The sequence below is a fragment of the Mercenaria mercenaria genome, chromosome 8 (assembly GCF_021730395.1).
Source record: "Mercenaria mercenaria strain notata chromosome 8, MADL_Memer_1, whole genome shotgun sequence".
Classification (NCBI taxonomy): Eukaryota; Metazoa; Mollusca; class Bivalvia; order Venerida; family Veneridae; genus Mercenaria; species Mercenaria mercenaria.
This window is the reverse complement of record NC_069368.1, coordinates 8,383,587-8,404,680: the sequence shown is the minus strand read 5'-3', so window position 1 is coordinate 8,404,680 and position 21,094 is coordinate 8,383,587. Positions and strand designations below refer to the sequence as shown.

The 21,094-nt window shown below is 35.7% G+C and overlaps 1 protein-coding gene across 3 annotated transcripts in view; it reads right to left on the bottom strand.

Annotated features, from left to right (window-relative positions):
- Positions 1–21,094, bottom strand: part of LOC123523100 (tumor necrosis factor alpha-induced protein 8-like) — a 54,777-nt gene that overhangs the window by 15,319 nt on the left and 18,364 nt on the right. Inside the window, exon 1 of one of the 3 annotated variants that reach the window (XM_045300730.2) lies at positions 6,414–7,964. The exons of the other annotated variants lie outside the window; for them this stretch is intronic. Within the exon in view, the coding sequence (XP_045156665.1) occupies positions 6,414–6,453 (40 nt within the window). The 5' untranslated portion in view covers positions 6,454–7,964. Of the gene's footprint in view, positions 1–6,413; positions 7,965–21,094 lie in introns of those variants that run through there. 3 annotated transcript variants of the gene reach the window in all.

The window sequence follows — 21,094 nt, the reverse complement described above, 5'->3', positions numbered from 1 at the left end:
TGACCCCAAAAACAATAGTGGTCATTTACTCTGCATGAACAATCATCCTATGAAGTTTCAACATTCTGGGTCGAGAGGTTCTCAAGTTATTGATTGGAAATGGTTTTCCATGTTCAGGCCCCTGTGGCCTTGACCTTTAACAGAGTGACCCCAAAATCGTTAGGGGTCATCTACTCTGCATGAACAATCATCCTATGAAGTTTCATCATTCTGGGTCAAGTGGTTCTCAAGTTACTGACCGGAAATGGTTTTCAATGTTCAGGCCCCTGTGGCCTTGACCTTTCACAGAGTGACCCCAAAATCGATAGGGGTCATCTACTCTGCATGACCAATCATCCTATTAAGTTTCAACATTCTGGGTCAAGTGGTTCTCAAGTTACTGACCGGAAATGGTTTTCAATGTTCAGGCCCCTGTGACCTTGACCTTTAATGGAGTGACCCCAAAATCGATAGGGGTCATCTACTTTGCATGTACAATCATCCTATGAAGTTTCAACATTCTGGGTGAAGTGGTTCTCCAGTTATTTATCGGAAATGGTTTTCCATGTTCAGGCCCCTGTGACCTTGACCTTTGATGGAGTGACCCCAAAATCGATAGGGGTCATCTACTCTTCATGATCAATCATCCTATGAAGTTTCAACATTCTGGGTCAAGTGGTTCTCCAGTTATTGATCGGAAATGGTTTTCAATGTTCAGGCCCCTGTGACCTTGACCTTTGACGGAGTGACCCCAAAATCAATAGGGGTCATCTACTCTTCATGACCAATCATCCTATGAAGTTTCAACATTCTGGGTCAAGTGGTTCTCTAGATATTGATCGGAAATGGTTTTCAATGTTCAGGCCCCTGTGACCTTGACCTTTGACGGAGTGACCCCAAAATCAATAGGGGTCATCTACTCTTCATGACCAATCATCCTATGAAGTTTCAACATTCTGGGCCAAGTGGTTCTCTAGTTATTGATCGGAAATGGTTTTCAATGTTCAGGCCCCTGTGACCTTGACCTTTGACAGAGTGACCCCAAAAACAATAGGGGTCGTCTACTCCAGCAGCCCTACAACCCTATAAAGTTTGAAGGTTCTAGGTCAAATGGTTCTCCAGTTATTGCTCGGAAATGAAGTGTGACGTACGGACGGACGGAAGGACGGACGGACAGAGACGGACGGACAGGGCAAAAACAATATGTCTCCTGGGGGAGACATAACAAGAGGGCCATGATGGCCCTATATCGCTCACCTGTTATCATTGCATTTGAGGACAAGAAAGTCCTCAGAAAAAATATCTAAATCCAAAGGACAGGAACAACAAAGGGAAGAATTTAAACAAAAAGAAAAAAAAAATTCTTACAAGGTATAGATGTGTCAAAATACACCTAAAAATTGGAGGTACCATCCATGTTGTACCACAGAAAAGTGGTCTCGGTTTTTCCCTACGGCCAATAATAAAAAAGTTACTAAAAATAAGCTATTTATAGAAACGAAAAAGGGAAGTAATTAAAAAAAAAAAATATATTGTAAAAGTGAACAAAAGAAAGATCTGCCAAATAAATCTGTTGACATAAATGAAATTTCAGATCAGTATCTTCATTAGTTACGCAGATATACCCATTTTAATTTGAAATAAAGGGAGGTAATTTGACATAAATCAGTCCATAGTTATCTACCCTGATTGTCTCACTCCAACTAATAACAATAATGAAATTTCAAATACGTCCTATAAGTACTTACTGATATAAATCCATTTTGATTACAATCAGGGGAGGTAATCAGATATAAAATAATTCTGGAACCTACGATTGGATCTGATTTGTCATGGAATCCAAGATTTATTGTTGTTGAAGACATTTTGGATGTTTGTATCAAATAAAACCATAAATGAAGTCTCTATATGGCTGCAAAAGCCCAAACAGCCAATTTTGGACCTTTAAGGGGCCATAACTCCGGAACCCATGATGGAATCTGGCCAGTTCAAGAAAGGAACCAAGATCTTGTGGTGATACAAGTTGTGTGCAAGTTTGGTTAAAATCAAATCATAAATGAAGCTACTATTGTGCAGACAAGGTCAAAATAGCTTATTTTGGCCCTTTCAGGGGCCATAACTCTGGAACCCATAAAGGAATCTTGCCAGTTCAAGAAAGGAACCAAGATCTTATGGTGATACAAGTTGTGTGCAAGTTTGGTTAAAATAAAATCATAAATGAAGCTACTATTGTGCAGACAAGGTCAAAATAGCTAATTCTGGCCCTTTCATGGAGCATAACTCTGGAACCCATGATGGAATCTGGCCAGTTCAAGAAAGGAACCAAGATCTTATGGTGATACAAGTTGTGTGCCAGTTTGGAAAAAATCAAATCATAAATAAAGCTGCTATTGTGCAGACAAGGTCAAAATAGCTAATTTTGGCCCTTTCAGGGGCCATAACTCTGGAACCCATAATGGGATCTGGCCAGTTCAAGAAAGGAACCATGATCTTATGGTGATACAAGTTGTGTGCAAGTTTGGTTAAAATAAAATCATAAATGAAACCACTATCGTGCAGACAAGAAATTGTTGACGCACGCACGCACAAACGGACGGACTGACGACGGACGAAGGGTGATCACAAAAGCTCACCTTGTCACTATGTGACAGGTGAGCTAAAAATACATCCAGTGAAGCCCTTACATGTATTAAAGTTAAAGTGCCCGTTTGTGTATAAGTTCATATCAAATACATTACTTGACCAAAATTAGATTAACCACCTTTAATAGCAAGTAAATTTACAAAGCGACAGAGAATATATCAGACTAAAGATCTAAATAAAGCTCTGGGCTAAATGTAATATACATATTACAACAACGATGGTCCAGTATAAATATTTCAAATATGCTGACTCGGAAGTTTGCTTCCTGATCAATATCTAACTCCAGTATTGACAATTATTTTCAACCTTCATTTAGAAGGCCATTGGCATCCAATTTCCTTACCAAGAAAAAATAATTTCATTTACAGAATATCATATTGTCATACCGCCATGAGACAAAATATCATCTTTTTTTATTACAGTAATAATTTCTGTTTTGGCCAAGTCTGGAAAGAGATTACGTCTCAAATACTTCTCTATTTCTATGTTTTTAAGCAAATTAATCTTCCGAATGCAAGACCTGTAAAACTAGATAGTTTTGCCATTATGCTATTTCAAAATTTCAACAAGAACCACAACTCTTTATCAAGCAATTACAGAGTTATCCTCCTTTGTGTTCCTAAGACAATAACTTTGTTTCCCCTGTGAAATGCAGGCAAGACAATTAACCTTCAGCCTACTAAATTTTCTAAAATGGACTGGTCCATAATTCAATTTGGACAATACCTTTTATTATATGAAGGGGTGTTCACTAAAAATTTAAAAACCGAAAAGCGAACAACTTGCAGACCATGATCAGCCTGCATGGACGTGCAGGCGGCTGATCTTGGTCTGCAATGGTCGCAAAGGCAGAATCACTTGCAGTCAGCAGACTAAAGTTTAACAAACAATGACTGAGAAGAATAATTATAACATTCGAAACCATGAAGGTTTACATTTTTCAAAACTGACATAAATTTCACAGCCAACTAGCGTCTACATTTTAATGTGGGTTTGTACAAAATTGTTCAGTAATATTGCTGTTTTGCTCACTCAAAAGAATAAATGTTTGTCGCTTTTAAGTGTACAATTAATGTTTTATGAAATAAAATATTATTAACTTTGCATCAAGTAATTTGCACTCTCTCTTCTGCAGAGTAATATTTTACCCATGAAGTACCACAATTTACTGCAGAACTTCTGCATATTTCTCTGATACAAATCTAATAATCTTTAATTTGAAACATTTCATCAATGAATATCACTTAATGGAAGTGCAATGAGCCTTTTATATATTTTTTTTGTTTCTGATTAATGTAAAATAAACCATGAAATCATTATAATTCATGGGGACCAATTTTCATAGATTTTCTGGATGTGTCATTCCACAAGAATAAATCCCAACAGAATTATATAATTCCTATTCATTTTAAGCCATAAAATGTCGAATTCTCAAACCGATGCCCCAACAAAATTGAAATTCTGGTAAAAGGCATATTTTATACCCATGATTAAATGATTTTGCAGTAAAGAAATTAACCTATGACCAGATAAACATTGCACAGTCCACGTCCACTGGTTCAAAATTTGGAGACCATTCTCAAAACGCCAATATCTGATTGGCTGTTTCTAAAAGAACTATTTTTATATTGACAAATGACAACTCTGCATGTTGAGACTGGTCTCCAAACTTACTTTTATTATTCTGAAATACCAGTCTACGAAATGAAGATGACATTTACAACATTTGAATCCTTTAGTGTCTACTATAATCTCTAAATGTAGAAATATGGATGATGGATCATTTGTCTTGCAACTACAGATGCTTAATGCATTTTGAGACATGTGGACCATGTTGAAAATTTGCCATTCAAACTATGTGAAAATGTTTTCTTAAAGGTTGCACAGCAAGTCTGGCAGGCCTGATCCTGGGGATGGAGTCCTGTGGGTCCCATGTACACCTAGTTAACTGAGAAGTGAACTATTCTCATAAAAGTTTAAACCCAAAAATGCATCAGAGGCCATCATTTCACACTTGACCCCATTTACAGAAGAGGGTACCCTCCCCTATGCCTACCCCTAAAAGTTTACCAGCAATGATGTCTGCAGCGAAATTGCTATACGCCTCTCCAGATTGATGTCTCACACAGAGGCCAGTCAGAACAAGAGCTGTCGGATGACAGCGCGCTCGACTATTCGAAGAATTGATTGAAGAATGGGGTCAAAATATTTCCATAGATTTTCAGACTAAACAAAAAAATGGATTAAACAAAAAATGTTCCTGTATTTGTGGATTTCGATTAGTCTTGCACTAAATGGCAATGTGTGACCATGATGGCAAATATGTTAAGTTATATGTTAGGCAAAACATGGACTTATATGAAAAATTTAACTAATTTCTAAGTCCAAAAGGGGCCATAATTCAGTCAAAATAGTTGACAGAGTTATGTACTCTTGCCTAAAGATGGAAATCACGTTGATAAACTAGTGTTAAAAGTTTCAAAGCCACAGTTCAAATAGTTTTGACAAAACGCTAACTTGTAAGAAAAAACTGAACAAATTTGAAAGTCCAAAAAGGGCCATAATTCAGTCAAAATAGTTGTCAGAGTTATGTACTCTTGCCTAGAGATGGAAATCATAATGATAAACAAGTGTTTAAAGTTTAAAAGACATATGTCAAATAGTCTTGATAAAACATGGACATATACAAAACAGAAAACCCGTTTCCAAGTTCAAAAAGGGCCATAATTCAGCCAAAAAAGAGGAGAGAGTTATGTACTTTGCCCATTGATAGAGACTATTATACTGAACAAGATATAAAAGTTTCAAAGCCATATGTCAAACACTTTACACAAATATAAACTGGTACGAAAAACTTAACCAAGATTTCTAAGTCAAAAGGGGCCATAATTCAGTCAAAATGCTTGATGGAGTTATGTACTCTTGCCTACAACTGATATTGGAGGATGGTAAACAAGTTTTGAAAGTTTCAAAGCTTTATCTCATAAGAACTTTGTCAACATGTGGACTGGTACAAAAACTAACCAAAGATTGCCTAAAGTCAAAAAAGGGGCATAATTCAGTCAAAATGCTTGATGCGTTAAGTACTCTTGCCTATAACGGACATGGTATGGTAAACATGTGTTGAAAAGTTTCAAAGCTTTCTCCTCAAAAGACTTTGTCAAAATATGAACTGGTACGAAAAACTTAACCCAAAGATTACTAAGTCAAAATGGGCCATAATTCATCAAAATGCTTGACAACAAGTTATGTACTCATGCCTATAACTGGACATGTGATGTAAACAAGATGTTGAAAGTTTCAAAGCTTTTATCTCAAAAGACTTTGTCAAAATTGGACTGGTACGAAAAACTTAACCCGGGTGTGACGCCGACGCCGACGACCGTGGTGAGTAGAATAGCTCTACTTATTCTTCGAATAGTCGAGCTAAAAAGTCATAAATCACCATCATGATTATTTCATATTCTTCTATTTTTGTGCTTTGATTAAACAGAAACAAACTTTTCTCTGTCTTTTAAAGATTTTATAAAATTTATAACATCATTAATTAATACAGAACACACAACATGATTCCAAGTTAAAATCAATTTTCTGCAGTGTATCGAGAAAGAATTTAAATGCTTTCAATATTTCTATCTAAAATACGTACTGGTTACCATTTGCTCGAAATTCCTGGTAAAACAATTAAAACTCACACTGGTTCATGGTTCGCTTCATAGTTACAGTAAATAATAAACAAATATAATCCCTATCAGATTAAAAGCTGTTACTTAAAAAACTAAATCACTTACTGTATTTTTCATACTCAGCATCAATATCAAACTCATCCATTATTTTCACACTTATTACTTTTTTTCAGTTAAAACTTAAAATCCCATAAAAAGTCATGCAATAATCATACTGTTATTTTTTTTCTTCTGTTTCCTAACTTTGTTAAAATTACATTCCTTTGGTAAAATCCTTTTCCTCTATCGAAAGCACAACAAAAATTTTAATCCATTCCAAAGATCCGGTAGGACAACAAGAAAATTATTAATTCTGCTGAAAGTAACGAGCAAAGTGAGTTATATAAGTACAGACAGACTGCACCCTGATTCTGATTCACTCCGCAGCACTACAAAATGCATGACACACAAACTGAAAATTCCAGATCTACCCCAAAACATTAACAAAAATTTTTCGAAAAAAAAAAAAAAGAGTACTTTATAACAAATAATAGTTTCTACTATGTACTTTGATTGTAAATTTTATAAATAAGTTTGTTTTCTTCTGTCAGAACGATTCTACATTACTAGTAAAAAAGTCTTAAAAACTTATAAAAAGAAAGTAATATTATGTGTATAAATAAAAATGTTTCCAAAATGGTATTACAAGTGTATGTATATACCATACTGTAAATACAGATTTCCGAGAGAGAATCCAATTAATCAATATCTGGTCTGTTTCTGATATTGAAGTTTCTTGATACAGAATGATAAATAACATAGAATTTCTATTTAAAATTCCATCAATCTATCTATCTTATGTACTTAAGAAATTATTAAAACACTTTTATAAAATCATTTGTAAAATAAGTAACTTATGATAATTATACATATGTACATTTTTTTTTTTTTTTTTGGTTTGCATTAATTTTCCTCAAAACAGTGAACCTAACCATTATATTTCAAAACAACAAGTAAGAGATAATTTCATAAGAAAAAGCAATAAAACAACATCCTAAATGCGAAAATATGATTTTTTTTCTCTCATTTATCTCATCATTATCTCTTACACAGCTTAAATCTTAAATTTTTAGGTAACTATCTTATTTTTTTTTTTAAAGTGACAATAAAAATTTCCAAAATTAGGACTGTCTGTTCGAAAAATTCAATGTTTCTTCATTTTTTACAAAATTTTTAACATAATTATCAGCACAATTTTTTTTATGTGCTAAATTTGGATCATATGAAAGATATTAAGACACATGCCATGTACAGTATATACTCCACAATGGTTACATGACATTATAAATCCATGTTCACACTCTTCATGATAAAAAAAAAAGAAACTAAAATTGCCAGCGTTTTAAAGATGAACGCCTGTCACGATTACAATGTAACTATCACTCTCACAAGCTTTAATCCATGTTACAATTTCACGGTCTAGCACTTAACAACAGTGCATCTGGTCAATTCATTTTACTGCACTAAAGTAGCAATAGACATTTTCCAAATAACGAACATTATACGATATAACGATTATTTATTGATAATATTAACTGCTAGAAAGCACGAAAATAGTTATTCACTATTACAATAATTTATTGATAATACTAATTGCGGGTAAGTAATAAAGAGCATTATTCAGCAGATAATTATCCTATAGTCGTTTTTGTTTCACATCTGCAAGCCAACATAAAAGCTTATCGTTGGCATATTTACATCATAACAGTCTCAGAATTCCTGCTTTCGATACTGCAGATAACAGTATACCATTGGGGGGAAAAAACAATAATTACAGGACAATAATAGTATATAAATAATACCCACTGATTAAATAGCTGAATATCAGATGGCATGCATGGTTACTTGAAAAAAATCTACTCCAAATTCTAAACCACTTTTGTATTTCACTCTTACTTCTGACCAATTTTTGGAGAAAAAAAAAAGATTATAAGACTATTAGCTTCAAATTTATTAACCCAAAAGCAAGAAAAATAAAGACATTTAACATCTAGCTATCAGCATTACATACAATATCAGTAATGAAAAAAACGCAACAAATGAAAAACAGAAAAATTAGCTAAAAACGATACTAATTTTCTAGTTAATAGCATAATAATGCCAATGATTTCTTTATTTTGCAACCCTGCAAATTATGTTCAAATTATTGCTTGGTTACTAAAAGATAACTTAGCTATAACTACCATTATTTTCTTTAAATGTCAGGAAATTATCTACCAACTTACAGTAGCTTTCATACCTATGACCACCATATATATAGGTATTTTGACATTTTCATTTTCATGTCCCATACTGTATACAACACTACAAGTTTTACTAGGCAATGAAACATAATATCTCCCCTAGATTCTGTCACACTAAAAGCCTCTACATCATACGGAATTGACCATAAATATGTCTGTTTCTTTCCTGGCTGAGCTTGTAAATTTTCTTTTATAATTCCTGCAGTCTTTATTTCCCATTAGTAGGAACAAGAAAGTTCTATAATTATGAAACAATTATCATTTGCAGGGGGCAGTTCCAATGGGTTAAAAATATGGTAATATAATTATGTCAAAAGGAGCACTCTGGTTAATGCTTGCTTGATGTCTATATTTCATTTTCTGTTCTTCAGATTTTAATTGTACTGACTGAGGTGACCACAAAATGTTGGCTGCTTGGGCGATGGTATGATGAAATGGTTGAATGTAACCAGTGACAGTACAATATGATACATGACAATATGAGGCAATGGTACGACGCGTGACAATACGATATGATACATGACAATATGATGAAATGGTACGCTGTAACGCATCACAGTATGATATGATACATGACAGTAAGAGAAATGGTAACGCTGTGATGAGTGACTAGTAATGATATGACACGCCAGTACAATGAAATGGTACGCTGGTAATAGTCACAGTATGATATATACATGACACTTACGATAAAATGGTACGCTTGATGAGTGACAATATGATAAGATACATGACAATTTGAAGGAATGGTACGCTGTGATGAGTGACAGTATGATATGATACATGACAGTACCAGTATGATATGAAATATGACAGAACGATGAAATGGTATGCTGTGATGCATAACAGTATGATATGACACATGCCAGTACAATGAAATGGTACGCTGTAATGAGTGACAGTATGATATAATACATGACAGTATGATGAAATGGTACGCTGTGATGAGTGACAGTATGATATGATACATGACAGTACGATGAAATGGTATTATGTGAATAGTGACAGTATGATATGATACATGACAATATGATGAAATGGTATGCTATAATGAGTGACAGTATGATATAATACATGACAGTACGATGAAATGGTACGCTGTGATGAGTGACAGTATGATATGATACATGACAGTACGATGAAATGGTAAGTTGTGATGAGTGACAGTATGATATGATACATGACAGTACGATGAAATGGTACGCTGTGATGAGTGTCAGTATGATATGATACATGACAGTACGATGAAATGGTAGGCTGTGATGAGTGACAGTATGATATGATACATGACAATACGATGAAATGGTACGCTGTGATGAGTGTCAGTATGATATGATACATGACAGTACGATGAAATGGTAGGCTGTGATGAGTGACAGTATGATATGATACATGACAATACGATGAAATGGTATGCTGTGATGAGTGTCAGTATGATATGATACATGACAGTACGATGAAATGGTAGGCTGTGATGAGTGACAGTATGATATGATACATGACAGTAAGATGAAATAGTACGCTGTAATGAGTGACAGTATGATATGATACATGACAATACAATGAAATGGTACGCTGTGATGAGTGTCTGTATGATATGATACATGACAGTGCGATGAAATGGTACGCTGTGATGAGTGTCAGTATGATATGATACATGACAATACAATGAAATGGTACGCTGTGATGAGTGTCAGTATGATATGATACATGACAATACAATGAAATGGTATACTGTGATGAGTGTCAGTATGATATGATACATGACAATACAATGAAATGGTACGCTGTGATGAGTGACTGTATGATATGATACATGACAGTACGATGAAATGGTACGCTGTGATGAGTGACAGTACGATAAGATACATGACAGTACCAGTATGATACGATACATGACAGAACGATGAAATGGTATGCTGTGATGAGTGACAGTATGATATGACACATGCCAGTACAATGAAGATGGTGGCGCTGTAGAGAGTGAAAGTATGGGCAATCCATCGGTCAATGACATTGGAGCGATGAAATGTACAGCTGTAGATGATGAGGGCTCGGATGTATGATGGATTGACAGGTATCTTGGTGAGGTGGGTCGAGTGGTACTACGAAGCACATATGATACAGAAATGAGGGGGGTCATAGATAGAGTGTACTGTCAATGCTGACTTATGCCATATTATATAATACATGACAGTACAATGAAATGTATGATGTGAAGAGTGAGAGTATGACATGATACAAGACAGTAAAATGACATGATATGATGTGATGTGATGAGTGATGGTATGATATTATACATGTCTTGTCATACTTTATCATATTAAACTGTAAACAAATTTTGGTTGTTGCTTGCATGTTCAAACTGTACTATTGCATGTCATACAAGTAAAATTACCTTAAAAGAACTTGGTAAATATATTTTTGTTTAATTCATTTTCCATTCCATAAATACTACATATACAAAGCATCTTGTAATGTTGACCTAATTTTGTTCCTGGCACCATTCATGGAAATAAAGGCCAATTCCAGTTCACTTCTGCATATTCAGAGGTATGTCAAGAACAGACAAAATGAGAAATTTTCATGAAGGATTTATTTTTGTTGTATTTGCTGGCTGTTTTCGCTTAAAATAAATACTGTGCTGTTATTGATGTTTACAGTCCTATATATTTCACTAGTTAACCATACAAACTTATTCTTATTTTGACAAGAAACTACTTTTGAAAAAGTGCTTGACCCCATAGTGCTTTGTTTGAATGGAAGTGTTAGTACCTAGGTAATGTTTGGTCATATTTTTGTTACCCTTTATGATATGGACTGGACAGAGAAGATACCCTGATAACATTTGACCTCAGAGTGTGGTTTAGTTACAGAACAGACAGGTAAAAAAGCCCTGTTGATCTTTGATCTCCAATTGAAACTTTGTCCTTTGAGCAAGGAGTCTAGTTTTTGCATGACATGTTGTCTTATTATGGTGGACATTTATGCCATTAGTTATATAAATCCCTTGATGGACGACAAACCCCTGTAAAAAATGTTCTAGAACTAGTATTAAGTTCTTGAACATTCAAGAACTTCTGAAAAACTTAAGAACCGTTCTTGAACCAGCAAAACAGTTCTTAGACTGTGGTTCTAGAACAATGATTCAAGAACTGCAAAAGTTCAAGAACTTATAAAATGTTCTAGAACTATAGTATTAAGTTCTTGAACATTCAAGAACAACATTCAAGAACTTCTGAAGAACTTAAAAGAACTGTTCTTAAACCACAAAACATATATCTTAGACGTGTTCAGAACAATGATGGTTCTGAACAATGTTCAAAAACTTAAAAGTACAAGAACATATAGAACTTTACCAGTTTCTCTGAACAGTTTACTATTAGGTCTAGAACCAAAATTATTCATGAACACAGGTTCATTAAAAGTACTAAAATTCAAAACCTTTTTCTAGTTCAGTACCAGTTTAACTGGTTCTTGAACTCTTCTTGAACAATTCTTGCACTTCTCGCAGGGACAGTAGACTGAACAAGAATTCGGGACAAACAAATGGATGGACAGAAGGACTGACAGATGGATGGATGGATACTCCAATTACTATATGCCGTCCCTAACGAGGGTTGAGAATAACAAAAGCACTGCTGTGCCAAGCCAAATACCCCAACCAATGTGCCTGTCTAGCTTGAGGATCAAAGGTCAAGCATTCTGAGAATACTGACAGGAAACTAAACTGCAAACAGAGAGACTGTTTAGAGGCACAATCGCATAAAAGATTCGTCTGAACATTTAGTGTGACAGTGACCATGACCTTTGACTAGGAAACCTCAAAATCCAAAGTGGTTCATGGTGACTGTATCAACAGTCACTGTGATCTTACCTTTTGACCCACTGACACCCAAATAATGATTGATCATTCTCAGCCCATTAGCTAGGTCGACAAGGTGTTTTGTTGACCCTGGGAAAAGCGATATTGACTGTAAACATAACCAGTGTTCCTGGATTGTCTAAACATACTTATTAGTTCACTTTGAGTGACTGACAATGTTCTGGTTTATCATCTTTTTCAGCAATTTCTTTTGTATCTACTTGTGAGAGTAAGCACAATGCCCAACATAACAGTGTTGATTCACTGGAATCACACACTATAGACACATGACAAGATACCCCACCCAGTCATATTACACTGACACCGGGCGAACAGTCATGGAAACTATCCTTTTAATGCTGAGTGCCCAGCGAGGAAGCTACTAGTACCACTTTTCATGTCTTTGGTATGATGCAGGATGAGGAAGTGAACCCAAAACCTCCCACACACGAAGCCGTATAAGAAGTGCAGATCAAAGATGTAAGATACTCTTACCTTCTGTGAAACTGACACTATTATCAAAACATTATGCCTCACCCATGGATTGATCATACTTCTAGATACCCAGTATTTCGGCTCTGCAGAGCAAAACAAGTGAGCTTTCTCCACGACAGATTCTCATTTATCTTTTTATTACTTTTTTCTCAATAGTTTAACAAGTAGCCTAAACTAAAAGTCTTACCAGTAATTGTGTTAATATTTTTTATTCATAATGGCCTAATGATAGGTATTTTATAGAAGCTTAATACAACCCAGATGAGAATGGTATATAATAAATTAATGTATTAACATCCCCAGCAGTTTTATCCCAATTATCACATTCCTCTAACTATTATCTCTCTCAGTGCTACTGTCTACATTTAATCATCTATAAAAAAAAGTTCTTCCTTTACCTATTCTATTGGAGCATAAACTAGGGGTATAAAACACTTTAAATTTGCACAAACTTTATTCCACAAATTTAGTATTGCCTCTCTTTTAATAAATCATTTTCTGTACTGAATCCAATGCCTGTTTATTTGTCTAGATTTAATCTTACTTGGTCTGTTTATGTCAATAAACTATAATTAAAACTTCATGCACACATGTAACTTTTGATGAACCCCATAACATAAACTAGAAGATGCTTTTGTAGAAAAGAAATGCATAGTAGTAATAGGGAAGAAGTCAATAGGGGACAGGAGCAAATGTCTCAAGAAATACTGTTGGTTGGCTGCAATATGGATCATCATACTTGCATGTCCAAATCATTCCCAAGAAGTATCAACATTCTGGCATATGGTTCTCAAGTTATGATTGGAAACATTTTCCATTTCTGGCCCCTTGACCTTGACTTTGAGTCGAGTGAACCTCAAAATAATTTAGGGGTCATCTACTCTGCATGTTCCAATCATCCTATGATGTTTCAACATTCTAGGCTAACCGGTTCTCAAGTTAATGATCGGAAAGTGTTTTCCTTGTTCAGGCCCCTGTGACCTTGACCTTTGCTCAAGTGACCCCAAAATCAATAAGGATCATCTACTCTGTAAGTCCTATCATCCTTTGAAGTTTGAAGGTTCTGGGTCAAATGGTTCTCAAGTTCCTGATCGGAAAGGGTTTTCCAATTTCTGGTCCCTGTGACCTTGAATTTTTATCAAGTGACTCAAAAATCATTAAGCCCGCCCGCTTAGCTCAATAGGTAAGAGCGTTGGTCTACGGATCTCGGGATCGCGAGTGCGATCCTCGGGCGGGGCGTATGTTCTCCGTGACTATTGATAAACACATTGTGATCTGATATCATCATTGCCCTCCACCTCTGATTCATGTTGGAAGTTGGCAGTACTTGCGGACAGAACATGTTTGTACTGGTACAAATCCAGGAACAACACGTTAGGTAACTGCCCGCCGTTACATGACTGAAATACTGTTGAAAAACGGCGTTAAACCCAAAACAAACAAACAAAAAACAAAAATCATTAGGGGTCATCTACTCTGCACGTCCAATCATCCTATGAAGTTTCAACATTCTGGGTCAACTGGTTCTCAAGTTATTGACCGGAATGGTTTTCCATGTTCAGGCCCATGTGACCTTGACCTTTGATGGAGTAACCCCAATAACAATAGGGGTCTTCCATAAGCCCTACCACCCTATAAAGGTTGAAGGTTCTAGGTCAAATGGTTCTCCAGTTATTGATTGGAAATGAAGGACGGACAGAGCAAAAATAATATGAGGGGGGCTGGGGAGAGACATCATTTGTTATTATTTGAGGAACATCTTCATCCAATTGCCTCGTTTTGTTTGTTTTGTTTAACATTGCACCAATACAATCATAGGTCATATGGCAACTTTCCAGCTTTGATGGTGGAGGAAGACCCCAGGTGCCCGGACTCCATGCATTATTACATCATGGAAGGGCACCTGGGTAGCACCACTGACCTTCCGTTAGCAAGCTGGATGGCTTCCTCACATGAAAAATTTAGTAGAGATATTTCATACAATGTTCTAATAAGCCGTAAGTTTGCAGAAAACAACATTTACCCTAAAATGTGAACACATTCCTTCAAGACTTTTTTTCTTGAAGAACTTAACATTTATTATTCTCTGACAGACATTTATCATGAATTTTACATGGACGTTTATCTACACTATCAAGATAAGCATTATTTAAATGTCTGAATCTACCAAATATTGCAGATAATAATGGCAAACGCCACTCAAGCTTTGTTGCAATTTATGATTAAAACACACGCTATTTCTTATGACAACGTGACAACCTAGACCATTAATTCTATAATTTCCAACATTTACAGGCACAACAAAATGTAAAGTAGCTGTAAATATATGAAATGCCTGTCCAGTTAGCTTGGTAGGTATTGCCCCTATACTCTGTATAGGGAGGTCACTAGTTTAATCTCTGGTAGAGTTACATTTTCTATTGGACGACTTGACAAGATGACCGTATTTTAGTCTGAAGTTATTTGTTCTCTACCTTAGATTCATGTAGGGAAAATGTCAGTTACTTGCAGAAAACTTGGTAGTGGTGGTGCTGAGTCTAGAAACACTTGTGAAGCTAACTGACAGTCGTTTAAACTAACCAAAATACTGAAACAATTGCATTAAACCCAAATCAAACAAATAAAAAATATAACCGTTTTGGTTTTGATTAAGCGCCATTTTTAAACACAATTTCAGTTATGTAACAGCAGGCAATTGACCTCACCAGTGTTTCTGGCTTCTATACCAATTTAAACCTGTTCTCTGCAAGTAACTGCCAACTTCTCCACTTAAACCAAAGGTGGAGGATGAATAATTTCAGACATAATATCTTCTATCGAACTGTCAGAGAATATACGCCCAGTCCTGGGATCAAACTCAGGCTCCCACTATCTGAAGGTCTACACTTCTTACTGAGCTAAAGGAGGGTGGCTTGCAAACAAAATTTTCAATGTCTGCCTCTCTTCCACCAAATAGCACTCCTACAATAACACGAAGGACAGACAGAAGAAAAAGACAAGACAGACAATACACCACACATAACAAACTAATTTACATGAATCTTTTCAGCTTCTCTACTTTCAGGATAAGTGTTTTAATAGTACAGGGAAATTTACGAAGAAAGAAAATATTTTTTTACATACTGAAGAGATCAGACAATGCCTTGAAGTAATCACATACTTAAAATTACCGAGATAACAATTTTAACTCAATTATTAACACTTTTCCCAAGAAAATTATGAATACTTAAGACAAGTGGTTCCTCGAAGAGTGGGATTTTCTGCAGCTGTATACAGAATTTATATCAGTGATGCATTTCAAAACTATGGATTATTTCTCCCACATTTCAGTATTTATTTCAAGAAATAGAATAAAACTGGAACAGAGAAATTGCAAACACATGTTTTAACATCATCCTGTTACATAAGCAGTCTCGTTAGAAAGTCTGCTGTTTTACGTTACATTATACAATTGTTTTTAGCTCACCTGAACCATAGTGTCAGAGTTACTTATTTGTATGGGTAAATGATCTGTTCAGAAGCGTTAGTTCTTGCACAGATCTTTCTCAAAGGTGTTTGATCATGTTGGTAACAAAGGCCATCACTGCTTTTTTTGAATCCGTTTCTTACTGGGCACAAGATGTCTTTAAAAACTTGCACAAACAAATTTGGATAAATTTTTATCAAAACCATCTGATACTAAAAATGAAATTTGTTTTAAATTTCAATGAACACCAAACTATCTTTTATGATAATGAACAATATATTTTAAATGTTCACTGAAAAAAATAATGAATCTCCACGGAATGAAGACTTACAGATTTCAAAACAACTCGTTCTAACATTTTAAGTGATTTTTTTCTCTCTCTCAAAAATCCATAAAATGCAGGTACTGCAAAAATGACCAGTACTACAAATATACTGACATGTGAATTTTGCGGGCTATCCCAATATTTACCAACAAGGAAACAAGGAATCAGTAAAACCGAATGATGCTCCCCTATGCATGTGCTTGTCCCAATATGGGGAATAACGCATTAGAAACCAAAAAAAATTGAGATAATAAAAAGAAGGAAATTGAATAAAGGGAGATAATTTAAAAACTAGGTAAGGTAGAGTTGTGGTTCTGTGATACTGCACTTCCCGTCAATGGCCTCTATCATTTTGAGAAGTTTTAATAAAATGCCATTAATGCTTTTCAAGTAATGCTCCAGACGAACCTTATTTTGTATAATAAAGGAATATAATTAAACAAGAGGACCATGATGGTCCTGAATCGCTCACCTGTTTCAACATGACCCAGTTTTGAGCATGACGTCGTTTTTTCTATTATTTGACATAGGGACCTAGTTTTTGAGCTCATGTGACCCAGTTTTGAACCTGACCTAGATATTATCAAGATATTATCAAGATAAAAATTCTGACCAATTTTCATGAAGATCTATTGAAAAATATGGTCTCTAGAGAGGTCACAAGGTTTTTCTATTATTTGACCTATTGACCTAGTTTTCGAAGGTATGTGACCCTGTTTTGAACTTTACCTAGATATCATCAAGGTAAACATTCTCACTAATTTTCATAAGACCTCATGAACAAGAGGACCATGATGGTCCTGAATCGCTCACCTGTCCCCATATGACCCAGTTCTGAACTGAGTATGACGTCGTTTTTTTCTATTATTTGACATAGTGACCTAGTATTTGAGCTCATGTGACCCAGTTTTGAACTTGACCTAGATATCGAGATAAAAATTCTGACCAAGTTTCATGAAGATCCATTGAAAAATATGGCATCTAGAGAGGTCACAACGTTTTTCTATTATCTGACCTAATGACCTAGTTTTTGAAGGCACTTGACCCTGCTATTCCAAAACTTGACCTATGATGATCCAAAATGCAAGGGTAACAGTTCAGACCATGACTGTTTGCACTGACATTTGATCCATAGGGAAAAGATCATTGAAATAGGCCTCTAGAGAGTTCAAAAGGTTTTTCTATTTTTAGACCTAATGACCTAGTTTTGGACTGCACGTGACCCAGTTTCGAACTTGACCTAGATATCATCAAGGTGAACATTCTAAATAATTTTCATGAAGATCCATTGAAAAATATGGCCTCTAGAGAAGTCACAAAGTTTTTCTATTTTTAGACCTACTGACCTAGTTTTTGAAAGCACGTGACCCAGTTTCGAGTTTGACCTAGATATCATCAAGATGAACATTCTGACTAATTTTCATGAATATCCATTGAAAAATATGGCCTCTAGGGAGGTCGCAAGGTTTTTCTATTTTTAGACCTACTGACCTAGTTTTTGACCGCACATGACTCACTTTCGAACATGGCCTAGATAACATCAAGGTGAATACTCTGACCAATTTTCATGAAGATCCATTGAAAAATATGGCCTCTAGGGAGGTCACAAGGTTTTTCTATTTTTAGACCTACTGACCTAGTTTTTGACCACACGTGACCCACTTTCAAACATGGCCTAGATATCATCAAGATGAACATTCTGACCAATTTTCATGAAGATCCATGGAAAAATATGGCCTCTAGGGAGGTCACAAGGTTTTTCTATTTTTAGACCTAATGACCTAGTTTTTGAAAGCACGTGACCCAGTTTCAAGTCTGACCTAGATATCATCAAGATGAACATTCTGACTAATTTTCATGAATATCCATTTAAAAATATGGCCTCTAGGGAGGTTGCAAGGTTTTTCTATTTTTAGACCTACTGACCTAGTTTTTGACCACACGTGACCCACTTTCAAACATGGCCTAGATATAATCAAGGTGAACATTCTGACCAATTTTCATGAAGATCCATTGAAAAATATGGCCTCTAGGGAGGTCACAAGGTTTTTCTATTTTTAGACCTACTGACCTAATTTTTGATCACACGTGACCCACTTTCAAACATGGCCTAGATATCATCAAGATGAACATTCTGAGCAATTTTCATGAAGATCCATTGAAAAATATGGCCTCTAGGGAGGTCACAAGGTTTTTCTATTTTTAGACCTAATGACCTAGATTTGGACCGCACGTGACCCAGTTTCGAACTTGACCTTGATATTATCAAGATGAACATTCTGACCAATTTTTATGGTGATCCTTTCACAAGTATGGCATCTAGATAGGTCACAAGGTTTTTCTATTTTTAGACCTACTGACCTAGTTTTGGAAAGCATGTGACCCAGTTTCGAACCTGGAAACCTCTAGAGAGGTCACAAGGTTTTTCTATTATTTGACCTACTGACCTAGTTTTTGACCGCATGTCACCCACTTTCAAACCTGACCTAGATATCATCAAGGTGAACATTCTGACTAACTTTCATGAAGATCCATTGAAAAATATGGCTTCTAGAGAGGTCACAAGGTTTTTCTATTTTTAGACCTACTGACCTAGTTTTTGACCGCAGTTGACCCAGTTTCGAACTTGACCTAGATATCATCAAGATGAACATTCTGACCAACTTTCATAAAGATCCCATAAAAAATGTGACCTCTAGAGTGGTCACAAGTAAAAGTTTATGCACGGACGCATGCACTCACGCACAGACGACGGACGCTGCGTGATCACAAAAGCTTACACTGTCACTTCGTGACATGTGAGCTAAAAATATGGCCACTAGAGAGGTCATAAGGTTTTTCTATTTTTTTACCTACTGGCCTAGTTTTTGACTGCAGGTGACCCAGTTTCGAAACTGACCTCGATATCATAAAGGTGAACATTCAGATCAATTTTCATGAAGATCCATTGAAAAATATGGCCTCTAGAGAGGTCAAAAGATTTTTCTAATTTTAGACCTACTGACCTAATTTTTGACCGCAGTTGACCCAGTTTCAAACCTGACCTAGATATCATCAAGATGAACATTCAGACTAACTTTCATACAGATCCCATGAAAAGTATGGCCTCTAGAGAGGTCACAAGGTTTTTCTATTATTTGACCTACTGACCTAGTTTTTTAAGGCACGTGACCCAGTTTCAAATTTGACCTAGATATCATCAAGGTGAACATTCTGACAAATTTTCATGAAGATCCATTCAAGGGTATGGCCTCTAGAGAGGTCACAAGGTTTTTCTATTATAAGACCTACTGACCTAGTTTTTGATCGCAGTTGACCCAGTTTCAAACCTGACCTATATATCATCAAGATGAACATTCAGACCAACTTTCATACAGATCCCATGAAAAATATGGCCTCTAGAGAGGTCACAATGTTTTTTTACATTATTTGACCTACTGACCTACTTTTTGAAGGCATGTGACCCACTTTCGAACTTGACCTAGATATCATCAAATTGAACATTCTGACCAATTTTTATGGATATCCATTCATAAGTATGGCCTCTAGAGAGGTCACAAGGTTTTTCTATTTTTAGACCTACTGACCTTTTTGACCGCACATGACCCTGTTTCGAACTTTACCTAGATATCATCAAGATGAACATTCAGACCAACTTTCATACAGATCCCATGAAAAATATGGCCTCTAGAGAGGTCACGAGGTTTTTCTATTATTTGACCTACTGACCTAGTTTTTGATGGCACGTGGCCCACTTTCGAATATGACCTAGATATCATCAAGGTGAACATTCTGACCAATTTTCATGAATATCTCATGAAATATATGGCCTTTAGAGAGGTCACAAGGTTTTTCTATTTTTAGACCTACTGATCTAGTTTTTGACTGCACGTGTTTCGAACTTGACCTAGATATCATCAAGGTGAACATTCTGACCAATTTTCATGAAGATCTTGTGAAATATATGGCCTCTAGAGAGGTCATAAGGTTTTTCTATTTTAAGACCTACTGACCTAGTTTTTGACCAAACGTGACCCAGTTTCGAACCTGACCTAGATATCATCAAGGGGAACATTCTGACCAATTTTCATAAAGATCCCATGAAAAATGTGACCTCTAGAGTGGTCACAAGCAAAAGTTTATGCACGCAAGCACGGACGACGGACTCTGCGCGATCACAAAAGCTCACCTTGTCACTTTGTGACAGGTGAGCTGAAAACTAGGTAAAGCAGAGTTATGATTCTTTTACACTGCACTTTGTCTCAATGGTCTCTATGATTATGTGAAGTTTTAATCAAATGCCATTAATACTTTTCAAGTTATACTCCCGACAAAAGTGTGACAGACTGACGG